This window comes from Protopterus annectens, chromosome 7.part0 (assembly GCF_019279795.1).
Source record: "Protopterus annectens isolate FY-2018-M chromosome 7.part0, PAN1.0, whole genome shotgun sequence".
In the NCBI taxonomy this organism is placed as follows: Eukaryota; Metazoa; Chordata; order Ceratodontiformes; family Protopteridae; genus Protopterus; species Protopterus annectens.
Window position 1 is genome coordinate 71718437 of NC_056739.1, and position 21233 is coordinate 71739669.

Below are 21233 nucleotides of genomic sequence, written 5' to 3' on the forward strand. Positions count from 1 at the left end.
TAACTTAACATGGGAATGGAGAAAGAAGATTCTGCGGATAGGGATTACTGCAATACAGATTCAGACAACAGGAAAGAGGGGGCTGGAATTTATTGGAGAAAACTGGCAAAGGAACCAAGGTATTGGGAGCAAATAGATAGGGAGGGAAAGGTAATAGAATAGGAAGATGCCAAGAATGTATTTGGACTGCAGGTTAAAGATTGCTTTCCCTATCAAGGAACGATATCAGAGTATAGGCAAAGAGAAAGAAATAGGGGGGTCCTAAATGAAATACCAGCACTTTTAGAGTTTTTGTAGAATCTAAACTAGAATCTGCAGTTAAAAAAGAATAATTAGTACAGCATATCAAATATTGCATGATAACTATAAGAATCAATCAGAGGAGGTAAGAAAGGATTGGGAAGAGGGAGTGGATAAGCAGTTCACAAATAAACAATGGGGGATATATGTTTGTCTCCCAAACACCTAACAAAATCTAGAAACTTTAGGATTTTTGCTTGGAAATGTTTACATGTTTTATTCACCAAGTAGGCTCCAGAGAATTTTTCCTCAGGTAGACAGCAAATGCTGGAGGTGTGATGAAGAAGAAAGAGGTAATTGGGAACATATTTTCTGGAAGTGAAATGAGTTTGCAGACTTTAAAGATTTCCTGCAGACTACTCTGTTGGAGATACTGGGTGAGCAAATTGGTATAACTAGGAAAATAATTTTTCTGAGCTATGATACAGAATAGGAATTGCCAAAACATAGTAAGGCCTTGCTGAATCTAATTATGGTGGCTGCCAAAAAAGCAATTACTAGAAAATGGAAATCAAAGTCTAAACCAGCTGTACTAGAAGTAGTGAATATAGTAACAGAGATAAAACAACTGGAACTGGGATCTTAAAGAAAAGGTAGGATGAAATTACATAGGAAAAATGGGAATTCTGGGAATAATACATACAGGGGAGGAATGAGGTTTAAAAGAAGGCAGAACTTGAATGAGCTATGTAATGTTTGACTAACAATTATTGGGTTGATTATAAGTGATGTATAATGTTTGCAACTAGGATTATGTCAGTATGGTTTGTAATGTATTGTGCTTGCAGCCTGGATTATGTCAATTCTTCTTCTTCTTTTGGCTGCTCCCATCAGGGGTTGCCACAGCAGATCAACTGTTTCCATTTCTTCCTGTCCCCTGCATCTTGCTCTGTCACACCAACCACCTGCATGTCCTCTCTCACCACATCCATAAACCTTATTCTTAGGCCTTTCTCTTTTCCTGTTACCTGGCAGCTTCATCCTTAGCATCTTTTTCCCAATATACTCTGCATCCCTCCTCAGCACATGTCCAAACCAACGTAATCTTGCCTCTCTGGCTTTGTTTCCAAACCTTCCAACCTGGGCTGACCCTCTAATATACTTATTCCTAATCCTGTCCATCCTCGTCACAACCAGTGCAAATCTTAACATCTTCAACTCTGCCACGTCAAGCTCTGACTCCTGCCTTTTTGTCAATGCCACTGTCTCCAACCCATATAACATAGCTGGCCTCACTACCCTCTTGTAGACCTTCCATTTCACTCTTACTGGTACTCGTCTGTCACAAATAACTCCTGACACTCTTCTCCACACACTCCATCCTGCCTGTACTCTCTTCTTCACCTCTCTTCCACGCTCACCATTACTCTGAACTGTTGATCCCAAGTATTTAAACCCATCCACCTTTGCCACCTCTACTCCCTGCATCCTCACCATTCCTCTATCCTCCCTCTCATTCGCACACATATATTCTATCTTAGTCCTGCTGACCTTCATTCCTCTTCTCTCTAGAGCATATCTCCACCTCTCCAGGGTCTCCTCCACCTGTTCCCTACTCTCACTACAGATCACAATGTCATCTGCAAACATCATAGTCCACAGGGACTCCTGTCTGATCTCGTCATGTCAACCTGTCCATCACTATTACAAATAAGAAAGGGCTCAGAGCTGAACCTTGATGTAATCCCACCTCCACCTTAAACGCATTCGTCACTCCCACTGCAGACCTTACCGCTGTCACAGTACCCTCATACATATCCTGTACCACTCTTACATACTTCTCTGACACTCCCGACTTCCTCATACAATACCACAACTCCTCTCTAGGCACCCTGTCATATGCTTTCTCTAAATCCACAAAGACACAATGCAACTCCTTCTGACATTCTCGATACTTCTCCATCAACACTCTCAAAGCAAACATCACATCTGTAGTGCTCTTTCCTGGCATGAAACCATACTGCTGATCACTAATCATCACCTCCATTCTTAACCTAATTTCCACTACTCTTTCCCATAACTTCATGCTGTGACTGATCAATTTAATCCCTCTGTAGTTACTACAGCTCTGCACATCACCCTTATTCTTAAAAATCGGTACCAAAACATTTTTTCTCCATTCCTCAGGCATCCTCTCACTTTCCAAGATTTCATTAAACAATCTAGTTAAAAACTCCACTGCCATTTCACCTAAACACCTCCATGCTTCCACAGGTATGTCATCTGGACCAACAGCCTTTCCGTTCTTCATCTTCTTCATAGCTATCCTTACTTCCTCCTTGCTAATCCACTGCACTTCATGATTCACTATCTGCACATCATCCAACCTTCTCTCCCTCTCATTCTCTTCATTCATCAGCCCCTCAAAGTACTCTTTCCATCTGCTCAACACACTCTCCTCGCTTGTGAGTATATTTCCCTCATTATCCTTTATCGCCCTTACCTGCTGCACATCTTTACTAGCTCAGTCCCTCTGTCTAGCCAATCGGTACAGGTCCTTTTTTCCCACCTTAGTGTCCAAATGTTTATACAACTCGTCATACGCCTTATCCTTAGCCTTCGCCACCTCTCTCTTCTCCTTATACTCTTGTCTACTTTCTTCATCTCTCTGACAATCCCACTTCTTCTTCGCCAACCTCTTTCTCTGTATACTCTCCTGTACTTCTTCATTCCACCACCAGGTCTCCTTGTCCTCCTTCCTCTTTCCAGATGTCACACCAAGCACCCTTCTAGCCATCTCTCTTACTAGCTCTGCTGTAGTTACCCAGCTATTCGGTAACTCTTCACTGCCACCCATTGCCTGTCTTAACTCTTCCCTGAACATCACCTCACAATTACCATTTTTCAATTTACACCATTTGATCCTTGGTGCTGTCCTCACACTCATCCTCCACTTCTTGATCAGCAATGTCATCTTACAAACCACCATCATATGCTGCCTAACTACACTTTCCCCTGCCACCACTTTACAGTCCCCAATCTCCTTCAGACTGGCCCTTCTACATAAGATATAATCCACCTGTGTGCATCTTCCTCCCACTCTTGTATGTCACCCTCTTGTTAAAATACGTATTCAACACAGCCATGTCCATCCTTTTCGCAAAATCCACTACCATCTGACCTTCTGCATTCCTTTGCTTAACACCATACCTACTCATCACTTCCTCATCCCCTCTGTTCCCTTCACCAACATGCCCATTGAAATCTGCTCCAGTCACCAGTCTCTCACCCTTGGGTACAGTCATCACCACTTCATCCAACTCACTCCAAAATTTTTCTTTCTCATCCATCGCACACCCAGCTTGTGGAGCATATGCACTAACAACATTCATCATTACACCACCAATTTCCAGCTTCATAAACATTACTCTATATGACACTCTTTTCACCTCCAAAACACTCTTAGCATACTGTTCCTTCAGGATAATGTCTATGCCATTTCTCCTCCCATCCACAACATGATAAAACAATTTGAACCTGCCTCTGATACACCTAGCCTTGCTCCCCTTCCATCTGGTCTCTTGCACACACAATCAATATGGTTTGTTTTCATTTATATAAATGTATGATTGCCTATGTCATAAGTGATAATTTAATAAAGATGTTTCTTGTTTAAAAAAAAAAGGAATGTCTAGGGGTACATTGAAGGGAGAATGTGAAACACAGTGTAATTCACTCCTCCCAGCTGTGTAATGCCATCACTATCAAATCCACAAGTAACAGGTGGATAAACCTAAGGAAGATAAGCGAGCTGTGTGTCAGCATTTACATGTAAAACTGCAGAATGGCTGTTTAAATATGTCATGTCCATCTATTTCTGTATGTAATATACCACTTAGCCTGGGATAGATGCTCTCAGCTTGTACTCTAAAAGCTTTCACATTCAGAAAGAGCTATCTATACTCAACTAGATCCTTAACATCAATTGCATTATCTCTTTTGTGGCACACAATGGACTGTTTAATGAGTGACCTCTTCACTAAGTTATAGTCCACAGGTGTGGTGCCCATGGCCTCTGTAAACCAGCAGTACTTATATTAATGTCAGATTAGCATTTTATGTACAGTTTACCCTGAACCTTTCTTTTCCTGTCTTTGTTAAGCTTCTCACTGTGTCCATATGCACAAGAACATTTCTACAGAAACAAGATATCTTACTATTATACCATAAGGAGTAGGAATCACCTCAAGAGTCTAGGAAGCACTGCTGTTTGAAATCCCACTCAGTACTTAAATCTCTCCATCACATACATGGGTGTTCAGCTGGGCACACTGCTCACTAAAGAGTATCTCAGAAACATCTGTCACATATTTACTAGCTGAATGTACTGTGGCACTCTTCCCTTTTCTCAGTCCTCACTTACCTCCTTGCATCCTACGTTGTCTGCAAGCTCATAGTTACTGGCATGGAGTGGCTGTCCAGCATTTACGGGATTCAGAATAACTTTATCTCCTACAACTACCTAAAAAAAGGAAAGAAAAATAAGATGATCAGTAAATTACAACAGCAGAGGCTTGATAAGAAGTAAAAGTAATACTACAGTTCTGTAAACATACCGGCTGGATTACCATAAACACTGCAGAAACTCTACAATGAATATATTTCTGTAGAAGTCATGCTTTCATTCATTTAGTTCTTTTTTTCATTGATCAATTCATGGCATAAAGTCTGTCCTAGCTATGACTTCATAACTACTGGCTATTTTCTTTGTGTTCCCTTTAAAGGAGTGATCTTTAGGAGACGGGGAGTTCCCCCTCCACCAAAAGGTATGTACATGACAGATGGCAATAACAACAGTCAAGATTTAAGATAAACAGTTACAGCTGCCTTCTGTAAAGGAAGCTCTGTTCTACTGCTTCATTGGCAAAGGGACTCAGCTCTGCTCCACCATCCACAGGCAGATCACAGCTTTGATCCATCATCTACAAAGAGATTCAGCTCAGTTCCACTATCCACAACCAGATCCCAGTTAGGTTCTACCATACACAAAGGGAGTTCAGATCTGCTCCACCATCCACAATGACATCCCACCCCGTGGTCCACCTTTCACAACCAGATCCACAGTTCTACTCCAACATACACACAAGCAGATCCCAGCTTTACCCCACCATTAACAAAGAGAGTCCAGTTCTGCTCAACTATGCACATCCAAAGTCCAGCTGTGTTTCCACAGTCAACAACCAGGGCAATGCTCTGTTGCATTTTGCAGGACCAGTGCCTAGTTCTGTTCCAACACCCAGAATGATAACTAGAGTCAAGCTCTGCCCCACCGCCCACAACCAAAGTCAAGCTCTGTTGTATCATCTACAAGCATAGCCAAGGTCTGCTCCACCATCCACAATCAAAAAGCTCTGCTCTGTCATGCATAACCAAAGCCCAGATTTGCTTGGTTGCCCACTGCCAGAACATAGCTCTGTTCTACCATCCACAAACAGAGCACAATTCTGTTCCACAATCTACATTCAGAGTCCAGCTCAGTTTCAACATCAAGAACAGCCAGGTTTGCCCAACCATCTGCAGCCATCCATCATCCACAGAGCCCAGCTCTGCTCCACCAGTGACAACCACAGCCCAGCACTGCTCCTCAATCTACATCAGGTGTCCACATCTGCCTTATCTGTTCCTTTTTGATCTTTCTTTTGAAAGAGACCAGCAGTACTCTTGTAACTCAGTAGCTCCTGTTCTCAGAAACACAAGCCTATGTGAAACTACTGTGCAAAAAACTGTTTCAGAAAGCCAGCAATGTACTGGGCTTTTGGGTGACTTAAGCATTCATTTTATTTCAGTAGTGGATAAAAGCAATGAAGAAGCTACAACCAAAAGAGTTAAAACACAAGTTATGCAAGGGGATCTAGCAAACCTAATTTTCGAAGTCACAGATGCTACTTGGCAACTGTACGCCCCCAGAGCTGGTCAAAAATCCCTCTACTCCTGTGAAAACAGCTGCAAACGGCTTCAGTGCAGTGTGCACTTACACATCTATACTTTCACACACACACACACACACACACACACACACACACACACACACACACACACACACACACACACACAACTTCTTTATATATAAACAAATCCTCCAGTATGGTGTCAATAATTATAAAACATAACGATAAAAATAAAAAAGTGATGCTAAGATTGGAGTGTCACTACAAACTGCTTATTACAACACAAAGTGGTCACCACTTTTGCTCCTTAAAACTGACTTGGGGCTTCTTCAGACAATAAATGAACCATCACGTGCATTAATTAGCAATTCATAGTGTAACATGACATAAAACCACAAATAAAAGGTTGTCATTGCTAAGACATAAAGGTTAAAATCACTTTCATATTGACATAAATACATACACATATACACATAAAACAGATTATAAAAAGTTTAAAACAAGCTCCTAGTATTCACAGGGGATTTCATATCCAAGTAGCAACTAAGCCTGACCCTGCTTAACTTACAGTATGATAAACATTCAGGATGGCATGGCCACTTCCAATTTTTAACCACTCCAGTTTCAATTCAGATTGAATACTAATATGTTCATTTAGACCAGGGGAGGTGCTGGCTGCTAATACCAGCTGGCTGTGTAATTTTTTATTATCCATCTTTGCCTCAGCATCACCCTGTCTCTATGACAGATCAGACAAGGAGGTTACAAATAAGGTCTTATAGTTCAGAAACAATTTTTGCAGAAGTTAAGTCTACTAGTAGTAATGTTTTCCAAGTACAGAACTTTAAAGATGCATAAGAAGCAGGCTCAAAGGGCTGCAAAACTAATTTTTCCAGGAAATAATTCAGGTTCCAAGAATAAAGAGGAACAACAGATTTTCTGGAGGTCTGGTATGCAGGATGATTTTTAGGAACTGTTTGATCTCAGCATGTGAAAAAGAGGCGGATTAGTTTGGTGGCGGGCTGAAATGGCTGAGAAGTGCATCTCATTGGAAGTATATGCCAAACCTGAGTTGAGCAGCTCACACAAATATTTGACAATGAATGGCATTCCTGCTTGACAGGATCCCCTCTTCTCTTGTCGCACTACACAGAAAATCTGTTCCACTTAATCATATAGGATTTTCTTGTTGCAGGTTTTCAAGCTTCCTTTACAGTGTAGTAGGTTCTCAGATTAATGGTATCTAAAAAAAATCAGAAGCCTACAATCCAGACTGTAAGGTTCAGCGTCTCTAGGACTGGATGAATTTGACAGCCCTTTGTTTGTGTGAGCAGATCCATCCTGTGGGGTAACTTGTGGTGACTGCTCTTGGCTAGGTAAAAGAAAGAAGGGAGAACCAATGTGTTGGCTAAAAAGGGTCACAAAAAACATTTGTGGATTATCTTCCTGAATCTTCAGAAGTGCCTTTAGAATGTCAGGAAAGGGAGGGAAAGCAAAGAGGGATCCCCCTTTTCATGGAAAGAAGAAGGTGTTCTTTTTCTAAGCTTCCTTGTAAGGGGCTTTAGAGCAAAATACTCAGAGACAATACTTCAGAGTGGAGGCAAAGAGAACCATCTAATGAGTCCCCACTGATGTGCATTCTATAGCAAGACCTCTCTGTTCAATGTCTATTTGTAAGAATCTCTCTTGCATCTGCTCAAGAAGTCTGCCACTGAATTCAGTTCTGAAGACATGTGCATGAGCTGCAGGAAAAAGCTGTGATGAACAGCAAGGTCTGAGGCTATCACAACCAGCCTGTAATGGTTGTAAAACTTATTTCCCCATGTTTGTTGATGTACAACATGGCAACTGCTTTGTATGTCAAGTTTTGAAGAGTCCCTGAAGTCCAAAGGCGATGAACAGTCTGGAGGACAAAGATCACAGCTTTAATTTCTTTGAAGAATACATGCATTTTCTGGTTCTGTTTTGATTCAACCAGACACCTTGCATTTTGAAACCTTTTAAACAGGATCCCCAGGCAAGTTCTGAGGTATCCCTTGAGACCTTCAGAAGGGGATGGGGAATACAAAGGGAACCCCTACACTGGCTTTTATCCTGTTGATCCACCAAATACTACTTTCTTTACAAAAGGCAAGAGGGACTGAGAAGGAAAGAGGGTGACAATGCTGTCACCAAACTAATTTCAGGTACTATTGAATTCTTCTCAAGTAGAATTTGGAAAAAAGGATCATTTGGATTGTGGATTATGGATGCCATGTAACTGAGGGCTTTCAGAATCTCTCTTGTGCAGGTCATCAACAGATATGTAAGGAACATAAAGAAGTCTGTCAAGATTTGGATTTCTTCCAGGTGAAGAAAAATAATTTGCAAAAAGGGAATTAAATATCTTCTGGATATGATTTTCTGCACCCACGCAACTTTTGTGATGGCTGTCCAGTTATCTAAGTGCAAAGATAAGTGCCCCCCAACTGCCTCCAGTGAAGAACAGTCAGGCAACCTTTCAGGAACACTGAAAGGGTCTACCCTTGAAAGAATCTTGGAACCCTTGGTTCTGCGGACCTCTAAACCTCATGGGTGGCATCTTCTGTTGTTATTTCCCCCTCTGCCTCTGGGATAAAAATCTCCATGTGAGTCTTGAAAAGGTCCTTGAGATTTCTAGAACCACGTTTTCTTTCCACCATGTTAACTCCTGGAAAAAGGTCTCTGCAGAGTACCAAAATGGATTCCCACAGCATACAAGGTCTTTCCATCTTGCTCACTACAGGCCCAAACAGTAAAGAACCATCAAAAGGAGCACGGATGAATAATGCTTTAAAGACCTCTGCAAAATTACACAATTTCATCCAGGCATGTCTCCTGATGGTTATGCCTGAACCCACAGCCCATGAATAACCTACAGCTGCATGAGAGATTAGCCTCATGGACACGTTCCATATAGACTGTACGGTGGCCAGTTGTGAGGAATAAGTCTTCTCTTCCTCCACCGGCATGGACCCAGAGGTAGACTTAGAGAGTTCCTTAATCATCTCCCTCTGTAATCTAGTAAAGTGTGCCAAATAGTCAGGCGACCGTAAGGCAAAGGTCGCTGAAGCATAAACTCACTTCTCATATCTGTCCAAAACTCTGATTCTCTGTTAGGGAGATGAACAGAGGAGCTCTGTTTAGCCAGCTCCTTTTTGGTGCCTGCCACAACAACCATGGCATCTATGGGGAATTCTTTACTCCAAAACTGCCTATCCTTTGGTGCACCAAGGATTTTGTCTGGACGTTGAAGAACAGTTTCTATGGTATCCATCTCCTTCCATGCCTGGTGGAAGACAAAATCTATAAGCTCATCTGCCAGGGAGGGTAACCCAGGATGTAGATGGACCAGACCTGAAGGCTTCTAGGAACACCAACTCCTCCTGGGAAGTGGTTTCAGAGGACTAACTACCTTTCTGGCATAGGATTTTTAGAATGACTCCAAAGAAGACGACTTTTGGCGGTGATCTTAGGGACCTTTCCCCTTCATCAAAATCAGTGTCTTTGGATAAAGATTCTTGAGGGCAATCTAAGTGCCTCCTTTTCCACAACCTCTTCTGATGGACCTCTTAAGTGGAGTGTGTGAAGGCTGCCAGCCTAGCTAGATAGAGTTTTGTAGATAATTATATGTCATTGTAAATATTAATGTAATCCACAAGCTTGTTTTTACAAATGTAAGAAAACTAAATGTAAGAAAACTGTGTTATATGCTGAACTTCAAAAATGTAACCACAGTGCACCGTGCTGGAAGAAAGTTGTTAAGTAAAGAATTACCACTGTGTTTGATCTCAAGCTCAGAGACAGGATGTCTGGACCAGGAATTTTTTCTATTGTTTTAAAACAAAGATAATTGCTAGATTTTACATGTAAAAGTGTATTTTATTGCTGTGGCTTTCTGGACAGGTGCAGCTTACAAAGAAATGTAAATTTTGAGTTTCTGTTAGCCTGGGAACTAAAGGAGAAGTGCTAAAAATGATGCAATGTGAAATAAGTCAGCAGTACTGGGTATTATCAATTTAAGACTTTCTCAGCGAGAAAGACTGAGCATTTTGAATCTTGATCTAGATCTGACAATAACTCACCAGCACCTGCTTGCTCTGTATGTAAGTAGTATTTAGAACAGTGATTTCTCTTTGAGTTAGACTTGAATTTAGTCAGATTAGTCTAGCTGTTTTCTATAGTTTCGTCAGACTATCCTACAATATTGTTTTAAAGTTCCTGTTCCTGTTATTTCTGAACTCTCCTGATTAGCACTGTGTTGAACTGAAGAGTATTGTCTTGTGTTTTTATTATTTATTATCAAATATTTTTAAACTTTTCAACTGTGGCTGTTTTGTGTAGAGACAATTTAAGCTCTTAGCGTACATTGCATGTATTTAGTGATACTGTCCAAGCCACTCCAATAGTCTTGCTGTTCGGCACAATTACTATTTGGATAACAGTAATATTACATAGTGAAATTGGTCACCCTTTACGAAGGGTCTTACAATAGCTGATAATAGCAGTTGTTGGCAGTAAGTACTACCTCATAGTCTGGGCAGAAAGGGGGCATAGCTGGAGAACCTATGCCAGCCTTCCCCAGGAGTGTCTGTGTGTTTGTATCTAAATCAAATTTTAAATTTTGCGTGTGTGTGTGTGTGTGTGTGTGTGTCAGATACTTGGGCAGGGACACAAAGCACTGGTTGGACAGAGAGGATGCTGAGGTTTTAGCTTGACTACTAGGCTAAGATCTGAACCCTACAGCTGTGCCAGAGGGGAGTCTTATTGGGGATCTGGAGAGAAAGGGAGAAACCACCCCAGACTGACTGTGATCTCTGTGTGCTCTTAAGGGAAATTATACTTTACTGTGTGTGTACTTGTTATCCCTCCAATGTGCACGCCCCTCGCTGGTGCTAGTGGAGAGGACTGAGGCTCCTTGATGACTGGGCCATTGCACGGGTGTCACATATTAATTGATTGGCAGTGGTGGGATATCCACACCATATATTCATTGTTTGGCAGTGGTGGGATATCCACATCAGATATTAATTACTTGATAGTGGTGAGTTAGCCACATCACATACTAAGTGGCTTGTAGTGGAGTGCATAGTGAAGTCTTGTAGCTTGTGTACAGTGATCACTGAAGGTGTTATCAGCCACACAGTGAATATTCAGAGTTCAGATCACAATTGTTTTATTTCTTTTGTTAGCTTAGTTAGTCAGGGAGAGCAGGCAAGCAAGTCAGGAGAGGAGTACTGTAAGCTGACAAGGACCCAGTTGGCTGAGATGTGCCAGGCAAAAGGACTGGTGCATGGAAACCTGACTAAAGCAGACATGATTGTAGTTTTGGTCACAGCTGCATCAGAGAATAGCAGCTAGGAGGACAATCAGACTGGTGGTGGAGAGGTACAGCACTCAGAGAATGGACAGCTCAACCTTTCTGCAGAGGACTTAAAAATCCATCTGGAGCTAAAGAGACTTGAGTTGGATGCCAGGCATTTGGAAACAGAAGCAGCAGAGAAACTGAGACATCTACAGCTGAAAAGAATGAGAAACTGCTACATCTAGAAGCTGAGGAGAAGGAGAGGCAGAGGCAGCAAGAAAAGGAGATGCTGACTCTTCGCCAGAGTCATTGAGGTAATGGGGAAGGGAGTAACTGGACCCCAGAAGCACAAAGGGTCAGTAAATTTCTTCCACAGTTTACAATGGGGGATATTTTTGATAGTTTCATTCATATGTTTGAGAGGGTAAGTAAACAGTATGATGTTGACAAAGGCTCTGGATATGGTTCCTGACCCCCTTACTCCATGGTAAAGCTGTAACTGTGCTGTCTAAATTATCTGATCATGAATATTTTGATTATACTGCTATTAAGAATTGTTTGCTAGAATTTTTAAGCTAACACCTGAAGCTTATAGGAAAAAGCTTTGTGAGCATAGACGCAAGGCAGATGAAAGAGTGTGTGTGGATATGTTGCTGAACTAAACAGTTATTTTCATAAGTGGGTGAGTGGATGTCATGTCACCACTTTTGAAGGGCTGGCAGACATTTTGGTGAGGGAACAAGCCCTTAGCACTTTGCCTGAGGACATGAAGATCTGGTTAATTGATAGACAATGTGCTACTTCAGATGAGTTGGGGAAAACGGGAGACCTATACCTAGCAAGCAAGGCATTCCTGCACAGGAAAGGGACACCCAGTGCTGCTCATGGGTCTAGGGGAACCCATGGTGGGCAGCCCAGACTGCCACAACAAAATTTGCCAGTAGCAGGGGATGCCACTAGTTCAGGTATATGTCCAAGACCTTGGGTTAAATGCTTTGAATACAACCAGTGGGGCCATGTGGCATACAGATGTCCACGGAGGCAAGGTGGGCAACAAAAGATGAGGGAGACAGTAATTGGGAAGGACAAAATGCTAACAGTAGGTTGTCTTGAGACAACCAGGGTACCAAACTACCACCAGAGATTATATCCTATCATGGTGAATGGCAAAGAGGCCACTACTAAGAGAGACACAGCCTCTGATATAACCATTGTGAAGCCTGCAATGGTTACAGAGGAGCACTACTTGCCTGGGCAGTCTACTGCAGTCAGAGCTTTAGGAAGGACCCCATTCCAAAAATGTTTGGCGAGGGTTCACCTTGACTGGGAGGGTGGGAAAGGAAGCTAGCAAGTAGATGTGTTTGAGGATATCCCTGCAGATGTTCTGATAGGGAATGATTTTGATAATGCAGTACCATGTGCTCATGCAGTTACATGCAATCAGGCTTGGAGACAAGCATGTGGATCTGGTAGCCTGCAGCAGACCCAGACAGCCCGCACACTTGCAGTCAGGACTGGTGAGGTGGATACTTCAGGGAGGGAGCTACACTGTAGCAGTGAGACTGAAGGTGAGCCACATCTGCTTGTGGGTACTGATGGTCCCTTGGACAGGGTGACTGCAAGGGCAGAGGTGAGTAGTAGTACCCAGACTGACAGTGAGGCACCGCTGTCAAAGGATGCCAGATTTCCTGTGGAGGGGGAGCTGGAAAGGGTTACTAAGAGAGAGTTGAGACAGGGTCAGCTCTCAGACCCTACATTACAATGCCTGAGGCAGGTAGCTAGTGAGACACCTGAATTTCAAGGGAAGGGGGATTCTGTATACTGGGACAAAGGGTTACTGTATAGAGAGTGGACCCCTGACGGAGGGCTACAAGGTGAGAGGATACAGCAGTTGGTAGTGCCTAGAGCCTACCATCTGACACTTCTAGCCATAGCCCATGACATTCCCTTTGCAGGTCATATGGGCATAGAACATATAAAGAGACATATTATGCAGAACTTTTATAGGTCTGGGATTTCTAGAGATGTAACAGAGTACTGCAGGAGCAGTGCCAAATGCTGAGGAAGGCAGGAGACAAGGTGAAAGTTCCTTCGATGCCTTTGCCTGTGATTCAGGAGACATTTCAGAGGGTAGCTATGGATATTGTGGGGCCTCTGAGTACCCCAAGTTTCACAGGAAAAAGTATATCCTAGTGGTAATAGATTATGCTACAAGATACATGAGGCAGTGGCTTTGTCCCCCATTGAGGCAGAAAAGGTGGCAAATGCTTTGTTAGAGGTTTTCAGCAGGGTAGGTTTCCCAAAAGAAATACTGACTGACAGAGGTGCCAATTTCATGTCAGACCTGCTGGCTTGTCTGTGGAAGTACTGTGGGGTGAAGCACCTTGCAGCACCAGGTGGATACAGGACCCCAAAGGCCTATTAGGCAGGCCCCTTATAGGGTATCTGAGACAGACTCTGAGGGAGGAGATACAGGAAATGTTGGAACTAGGGGTAATTCAAGAGTCCAACAGTCTCTGGGCCTTCCAAGTGGTGCTGGTGCCAAAGAAGGATGGCAGCGCAAGGTTCTGTGTGGACTACAGGAAATTAAATAGTCACACAGATTCAGATGCTTACCCCATGCCTAGGACAGATGAAGCCCTAGAGCAGCTGGGTGGGCTGAGTATCTTACAACCTCTGATCTTACCAAGGGTTACTGGCAGGTGCCCTTGACTCCCAGTGCCAGAAAGAGGTCAGCCTTTGTGACTCCTTTTGGCTTGTATGGGTTTACAAAGATACCCTTTGGGATTAAAAATGCCCCAGTGACTTTCCAGAGGCTGGTAGAGCATATCCTAGGAGGAGCAAGAGAGTTTGCCCTTGCTTACCTAGATAATACTGCCATCTACAGCCATTCCTAGCAAGAGCACCTTCACCATGTCAGGAAGGTGCTGGGCAGACTGCATAGGGCAGGGTTGATCATTAGGCCTAGCAAATGTCAGGTGAGTATGGCAGAGGTCTCCTACAAGTGACATAGAGTAGGGAGTGGTAAGATCAGGCCAGAACCTGCCAAAGTGGAATCCATTCAGGCATGGCCTGCACCTGTTACCAAAAAGCAGGTGAGGGCATTCTTAGGGACAGCAGGATACAACAGAATGGTCATCCCCAGTTATAGTACCATAGCTGCTCCCCTCACAGACCTGACAAGGAAAAACAGGCCAGATAAGGTAGTCTGGACTGCAGCATGTGAGCAGGCATTCCAGAAGCTTAAAGAAGTTTGGGAGGATTCCCTGTGTTAGCCAGTCCAGATTACAGCAAATAATTTGTTGTGCATGTGAATGCTTCAAACCATGGGGTGGGGGCTGTACTTAGATTTCTTCAGAGTGAGAAGAGCACTCAGTGGTTTATCTCAGTTGTAGGCTTTAGCCCATGGAGGAATGCTATGCCACTGTAGAAAAGGAATGTCTAGCCATAGTGTGGGCACTGCAGAAACTACAGCCATATCTGTATGGAAGGAAATTCACTATAGTTACAGATCACAACCCCTAACATGGTTACACCGAGCCAGCCAGCAAAATGCCAAGTTGCTAAGATGAAGCCTAAGGTTGCAAGTATATGATATGTCAGTGCAGAACTGCAGTGGGGTTAGCAACGAAAACACAGATGGGCTCTCAAGACAAGGAATGGAGGAAGGTATACCCAGATAGACCTAACCTTCTCAAGCAACAATTCTCAAGGGTCACTTAAAAAATTAGCTTGAGTTCTCGGGGGGGGGGGGGCTTCTGAAGGCTGCCAGCCTAGCTAGATACAATTTTGTAGATAATTCTATGTCATTGTAAATATTAATGTAATCCACAGGCTTGTTTTTACAAATGTAAGAAAACTAAATGTAAGAAAACTGTGTTATATGCTGCACTTCAGAAATGTAACCACAGTGCACCCTGCTGGAAGAAAGCTGTTAAGTAAAGAATTACCACTGCGTTTGATCTCAAGCTCAGAGACAGGATGTCTGGACCAGCAAATTCTTTCTATTGTTTTAAGACAGAGATAATTGCTAGATTTTACATGTAAAAGGATATGTTATTGCTGTGGCTTCCTGGACAGGTGCAGCTTACAAAGAAATGTAAATTCTGAGTTTCTGTTAGCCTGGGAACTAAAGGAGAAGTGATAAAAAACTGATGTAATGTGAAATGAGTCAGCAGTACTGGTTATTATCAATTTAAGACTTTTTCAAAGAGAAAGATTGAGCATTTTGTATCTTGATCTAGATCTGACAACAACTCACCAGCACTTGCTTGCTTTGTATGTAAGTAGTATCTAGAACAGTGACTTCTCGTAGAGTTAGATAGGAAATTAGCCAGATTAGTCTAACTGTTTTCTATATTTATGTCAGACTATCCTACAATATTGTTTTAAAGTTCCTGTGATTTCTGAACTCTTGATTAGCACTGTGTTGAATTGAGGAGTATTGTCTTGTATTTTTATTTATTATTAAATATTTTTAAAGCTTTCAACTGTAGCTGTTTTGTGCAGAGTTAATTTAAGCTCTTAGAGTACATTGCATGCATTTGATAATACTGTCCAAGCTACTCCAATAGTCTTGCTGTTCGGCACACTTACTATTTGGATAACAGTAATATTACACAGTGCAACTGGTTACCCTTTGGGAAGGGCCTTATAGTAGCTGATAATAGTGGTTGGTGACAGTCGGTACTACCTTATAGTCTGGGCAGAAAGGGGGCATAACTGGAGAACCCGTGCCAGCCTTCCCCAGGAATGTCTGTGTGTTTGTATCTAAATCAAATCTTAAAGTGTGTCTGTGTGTGTGTGTGTGTGTGTGTGTGTGTGTGTGTGTGTGTGTGTGTGTGTGTGTGTGTGTGTCAGCTACATGGGCAGGGACATGAAGCACTGGTTGGACAGACAGGGTGCTGGAATTTTTAGCTTGACCACTAGGCTGAGATCTGGACCCTATAGCTGCGCCAGTGGGGAGTCTTATTGGGGATGTAGAGAGAAAGGAAGAAACCGGCCCCAGACTGATTGTGATCTTTGTGTGCTCTTAAGGGAAACTGTTCTTTACTGTGGGTGTGTACTTGTTATCCCCCCAATATGCATACACCTCAATGGTGCTAGTGGTGAGGACTGAGGCTCCTTGATTACTGGGCCAGTGCAAAGATGTCACAGGGTGCTCTGAAGAAGCATTGGAAGAGGTGGAACTGCCTGGAAGCTCTTATGGGCTGGCTGTCCCTGTATAGTAGGATGAAGAGAGTTGGAGACAAGGAAGTAAGAGTCAAAACAGCTCTAGGATAGGGGAAAGTCCTCTCCATTACCTTGAAGGCAGAGGGACCAGTAGAGGCTGAGGTCAACCTCACTAGAGCCAGAACTCTCGGATCAGATAAGCTTCGGTCCCCCCAGTCCTCCTCTCTGAGCGGGGAGTCAGAGAGCCGAGCTATCCAGCACTGAAACCCTGAGAGGAAGCAATGGATCTGAAAGCTTCAGAGTTGAAGTCATGCCCCTGGATCCAATGCCGGTGCTTTGGCTGCAAGACTCATCTTGCTCAAGGGGTATCGGCACTGAATGGGTCAGGGAAATAGTCTGAGTTGAAGAAGAAAGCACCTGTGAGTCCAACACTTTGACTCTTCCAGCTCTCAGATCTGACGGCACGGAAATAGTATGTCGAATTAGAGAAGGAGAAATGATGGTATGTGCATCATCCTGTCCATATGTGCTTTAGAAAGACTTCTGGAGGACCTGATCAAAGAGGAAGTGGATGGAGGTTGAGATGGCCTTCTTGGTGTCACCTGTAAAAAGGGAGCTCTGAGTCTTGAAGAAACTGGCTTTAGATAAAAATGAGGTTTCTGGAGTCAAGGAGACTTAGAGACTGAAAAGTAGTATTTATAGATTTCGGATCCGAGTGCTTCAAAATTTTTGTTGGTGGCTTCGATATCAGAGCAGTTTTGGGAGACTAGGCAGGAGAGAGCTTCCTATGGTCCCTGGGCCCTGTAGACTTAGACTTTTTTAAGGGAGTTTGAGCCCCTGATGTAGAAGCTGAAAAAGAAGGTGCTGAAGCAGAGAGAAGGCCCTTCAGAACTAGTTTACTGCTCCTGTCGCTAATGGCTCTGGCATTGAAACCAATGCAAATCTTACATGGAGAGTCTAGATGAGTGGGGCCTAAAAAGTAAACGCACTCCCTGTGGACATCAGAGTTGGGTAGTATCTTATGCCCACAGGAGGTGCACTTCTTAAAACCAATAGGCTTTTCGGACATAGTAATAAACTATCACAAAATCTTACATCTAAGAGAAGAATAGAAGATGTATATAAAAATATATACCTTTTTTTTTGATTTAAGGAGGAAAGAAAAGTATATAGAAAAGGTAGCTTTACCAACAATGGTAAATAGAATACCTTAACAAGTAAGGTAAAGAAGAAAGAAGATAATACCAACAATGGTAACTCTAATACCCAAAAATGGGTAAAGAAACAATAAAAAAATTACAATAAGCAGGTAAAGACAGGATGGGCTATAGAAACGTTATATCAAGTTGAAGAAAAATTAAATTCTAAACTTATTACTCATGAATTCTCAAAAATAATTTCCCTGAGCTTGTGGGAAGGCAATCTCGAATTAATCATTAAAGTAGCAAATGAGATCTGAGGTAGTGCAGTTGTCAGCGGCATTATGGGTTAAGGGAGGAGCTTGACAGTCAGATCCAAGAATCTAGAGAAAAGCAGATGAGTCAGATCTGAGACCCATATGTTCAGGAAGGAATGACATCATTAGCTCTAACTGCAAGTAAAAAAATAAGTTATGGTCTTACCATAACGTTTCATCTGTGTTGCCCATCTTCATTTCCATTAACCTGTGGGTATTAGTTCCGATCCTCAGAACCGACTGGTGGCTTTTCCAAGCTTGAGCTTCCTGACTTGAGCAACTCCCTCCTACCTATAATGCACTGCTCCCCCAGAACACCTCAGATCGAGTTTGCCAAAAACAGTGTGGCATGACACATAAAAGAAAACATTTATCATACTCTTGAATAAAGCAAACAGATTAAATATGTATACACATATCTATGAGGAAGCAATAAAAGGAGCTCAACAGAAGGAATAGAGATCCCTTTGAAAATTGTACCAGGTTTCCAAAAGACTTGGAAAGGGGAAAGGGGGGCAGGAAGTTTAATGGAAATGAAGATGGACAACACAGATGGAATGTTATGGTAAAAACATAACTTCTTATTCTGATTTTCATTTCATTAACCTGCAGGACACAGTCCCCAGCTAGCAAGATCCAGGGAGGCCCTCATGGAAGGATATTCCAGAATACAGCAGAACCAAAAGCACTTCTACTCCTTCCTAGACAACAGGTCCAATTTGTAATGCATTACAAAATTTGGGGATTTGACCAAGTAGCAGCAGCACAAATATCCTCATTTGAAACTCTGGACCAAAAAGCCTGAGACATAGCCATAGACCTTGTAGAATGGGCCTTGATTTGTCCTGGTAAAGGGATATTTTGAAAGAGTATATAAAGGTAATACAGTCTTTCAACCATCTTGCTAGTGTAACTTTGGTAACAGATCTCTCTCTCATTGCATCTAAGAAAGAGACGAACAACTGATCAGACTTTGTAAAGCACTTGGTTCCATGTAGGTAAAAATGAAGCTGCCTATTGCACATCGAGCAAATGCAGTGGGTATTCACCTTTGTTTTGATAATTAGGAAAAAAGACCAGAAGATTGATGGACTGATTAATGTTTCCCTCCTTAGCCACCTTGGGTAAAAAGAAAGGATTAATACACGGGGTGTCCTTGTGGAAAATCAAATATGGAAATTTTCCAAAAAGGGCTTGAAGTTTAGACATGCTTCTGGCAGACATAGCAGCTACTAAAAACAGAGTCTTCCGGGGAAGAAATCTCACATCCACAGTCACTGCAGGTTCAAAGGGCAAATGGACCTAGGCTTGCAAAATCAGAGTCAGATCCCAAGGGAGAGCAGAATCGTTCACCGGAGGTCAGACTACGAAAGTGCCCCTAAGAAATGCTTTACACACCTTAGAAGAAGCATGGGATAAGGAATCAAACCCAACCTGAAAACTGGATATAGCTGCTTGCTGAACTGACAGTAGAATAACTAGCCTCATCCCTGAAAAGGGAAGCCAAAATGTCTAGTACGACTGCCACTGGAGCTGTAAAGGGATATATCTGTTTCTGTTCAGCCCAAAGGGAAAATCTTTTCCATTTGCTCTTATAAATTTTGCTCGTTGAAGACCTATGTGAGACCAAAACTTCTCAAACTGGGGAAGACAGCCTGGGAAATCTTGCCTTCATCACAAGTAAAGAAACAACGTGGTTAGTTTCAGGCCCTGTATGTCTGGGTGTGGATGCCCTGATGGGTGAGAGAGCAGATCTGGACCCAGATCCAATATCATTGGAGGGCAAACCAGGTGAGACCAAAGAAAGGTGAACCAGGTTTGTCAAGGCCAAAAGGGCAATGAGGATTACTTTGCTCTGTAACCTAAGAGCTTTCTGTAAGAACTTGGAAATTAATGGTAGAGGAGGAAAGGCAAGAGAAGACTGAAGGGCCAAGCATGGACTACAGCATCCCTGGGTGACTGCCCCTGAGGAGGGATCAAGGCAGAATACCTGCTACAATTGTTGTTGAAAGGGGACGCAAACCGATCACAGTAAGCATGACTCATCTCTGGAAGATCATGCCTGCTGTTGATGATTCAGGAACCACTTGTGAGGCATCAGTAAGACTTGGCTGAGCTTGGCTAATATGTTGGACTCCCCTGGAATGTGCATTGCTACCAGAAAGCAGTTGGTAGACATTGTCTACTGCCACATTCTCATTGCTTCTCGACATAGGGGTAAGACCTGGTCCCTCCCTGTTTACTGATGTACCAAGCCACTGACATATTGTCTGTGTGTATTCCAATAGTCCCCAGAGGTAGAAAGCTGTCAAGCTCTTGCAACAAGAGAAGAACCACTCTCATCTCCAGTACAATGATGTGCAACTAGGTCTCTTGGGGTGTCCACATGCCTTGGACAGTTCGACCTAGACAATGCCCCCCCAACCCTAACTGGGTGGTTTCTGTGGTCAACATGGAGTTCAGGTATGGAAGAATAAATGGGCGTCCTTGAGTAACTTCTGCAGAGTGATGCCATACATGAGACAGTTTGATGGGAAAATTCAGAGGGCTCCTGAGAAGTGACCACTGGACGTCTAACATCCATTGTAATATCAGCATGTGAAAAGGGTTATTGTGACCGCCATTGTGCCTAACACTCTGAGAACTAAGCTGGCTGGAGGCTTTGGGATAGTCAGAATTTGACTGATGTGAAATCTCAGTTTTGATACCCTATCTGTCATCAGGTAAGCATGAGATGTCCTTATGTCCAGGTGGGCCCCAATCCAGTCTATGACTTGTACCAGGTCCAACTGAGACTTCTGTATGTTTATGGTTATCCACAGGACTGGGGCCAACAACTTGAGGACGTAATCTGTGGCCTGAAGGGGTAGATGCCTGGTTGGAGCAGTCAGAAGCCAGTCTCCCAGATATGGAAATATCCAATAGCCTTACAGTCAGAGATGAGCTGCAGCCACTGCTATACATTTGAAAACAACGACAGAGGTAACACCAAGGCTAGTACTACAAACCGAATATTTGAAGAAATTAAGCTGAAAAATGCTGTCCACAAAAGTAATTCAAGATTCCATTTAAAATTCATTTTAATATCTCCAAA

The 21233-nt window shown here is 42.8% G+C and overlaps 1 protein-coding gene across 1 annotated transcript in view; it reads right to left on the reverse strand.

Moving 5' to 3' along the window:
* ITPR3 (inositol 1,4,5-trisphosphate receptor type 3) overlaps positions 1 to 21233 on the reverse strand; it is a 2403054-nt gene that overhangs the window by 1495433 nt on the left and 886388 nt on the right. Inside the window, exon 6 of the mRNA XM_044076491.1 lies at positions 4664 to 4762. Coding sequence (XP_043932426.1) covers positions 4664 to 4762 — 99 coding nt within the window. The remainder of the gene's footprint in view (positions 1 to 4663; positions 4763 to 21233) is intronic.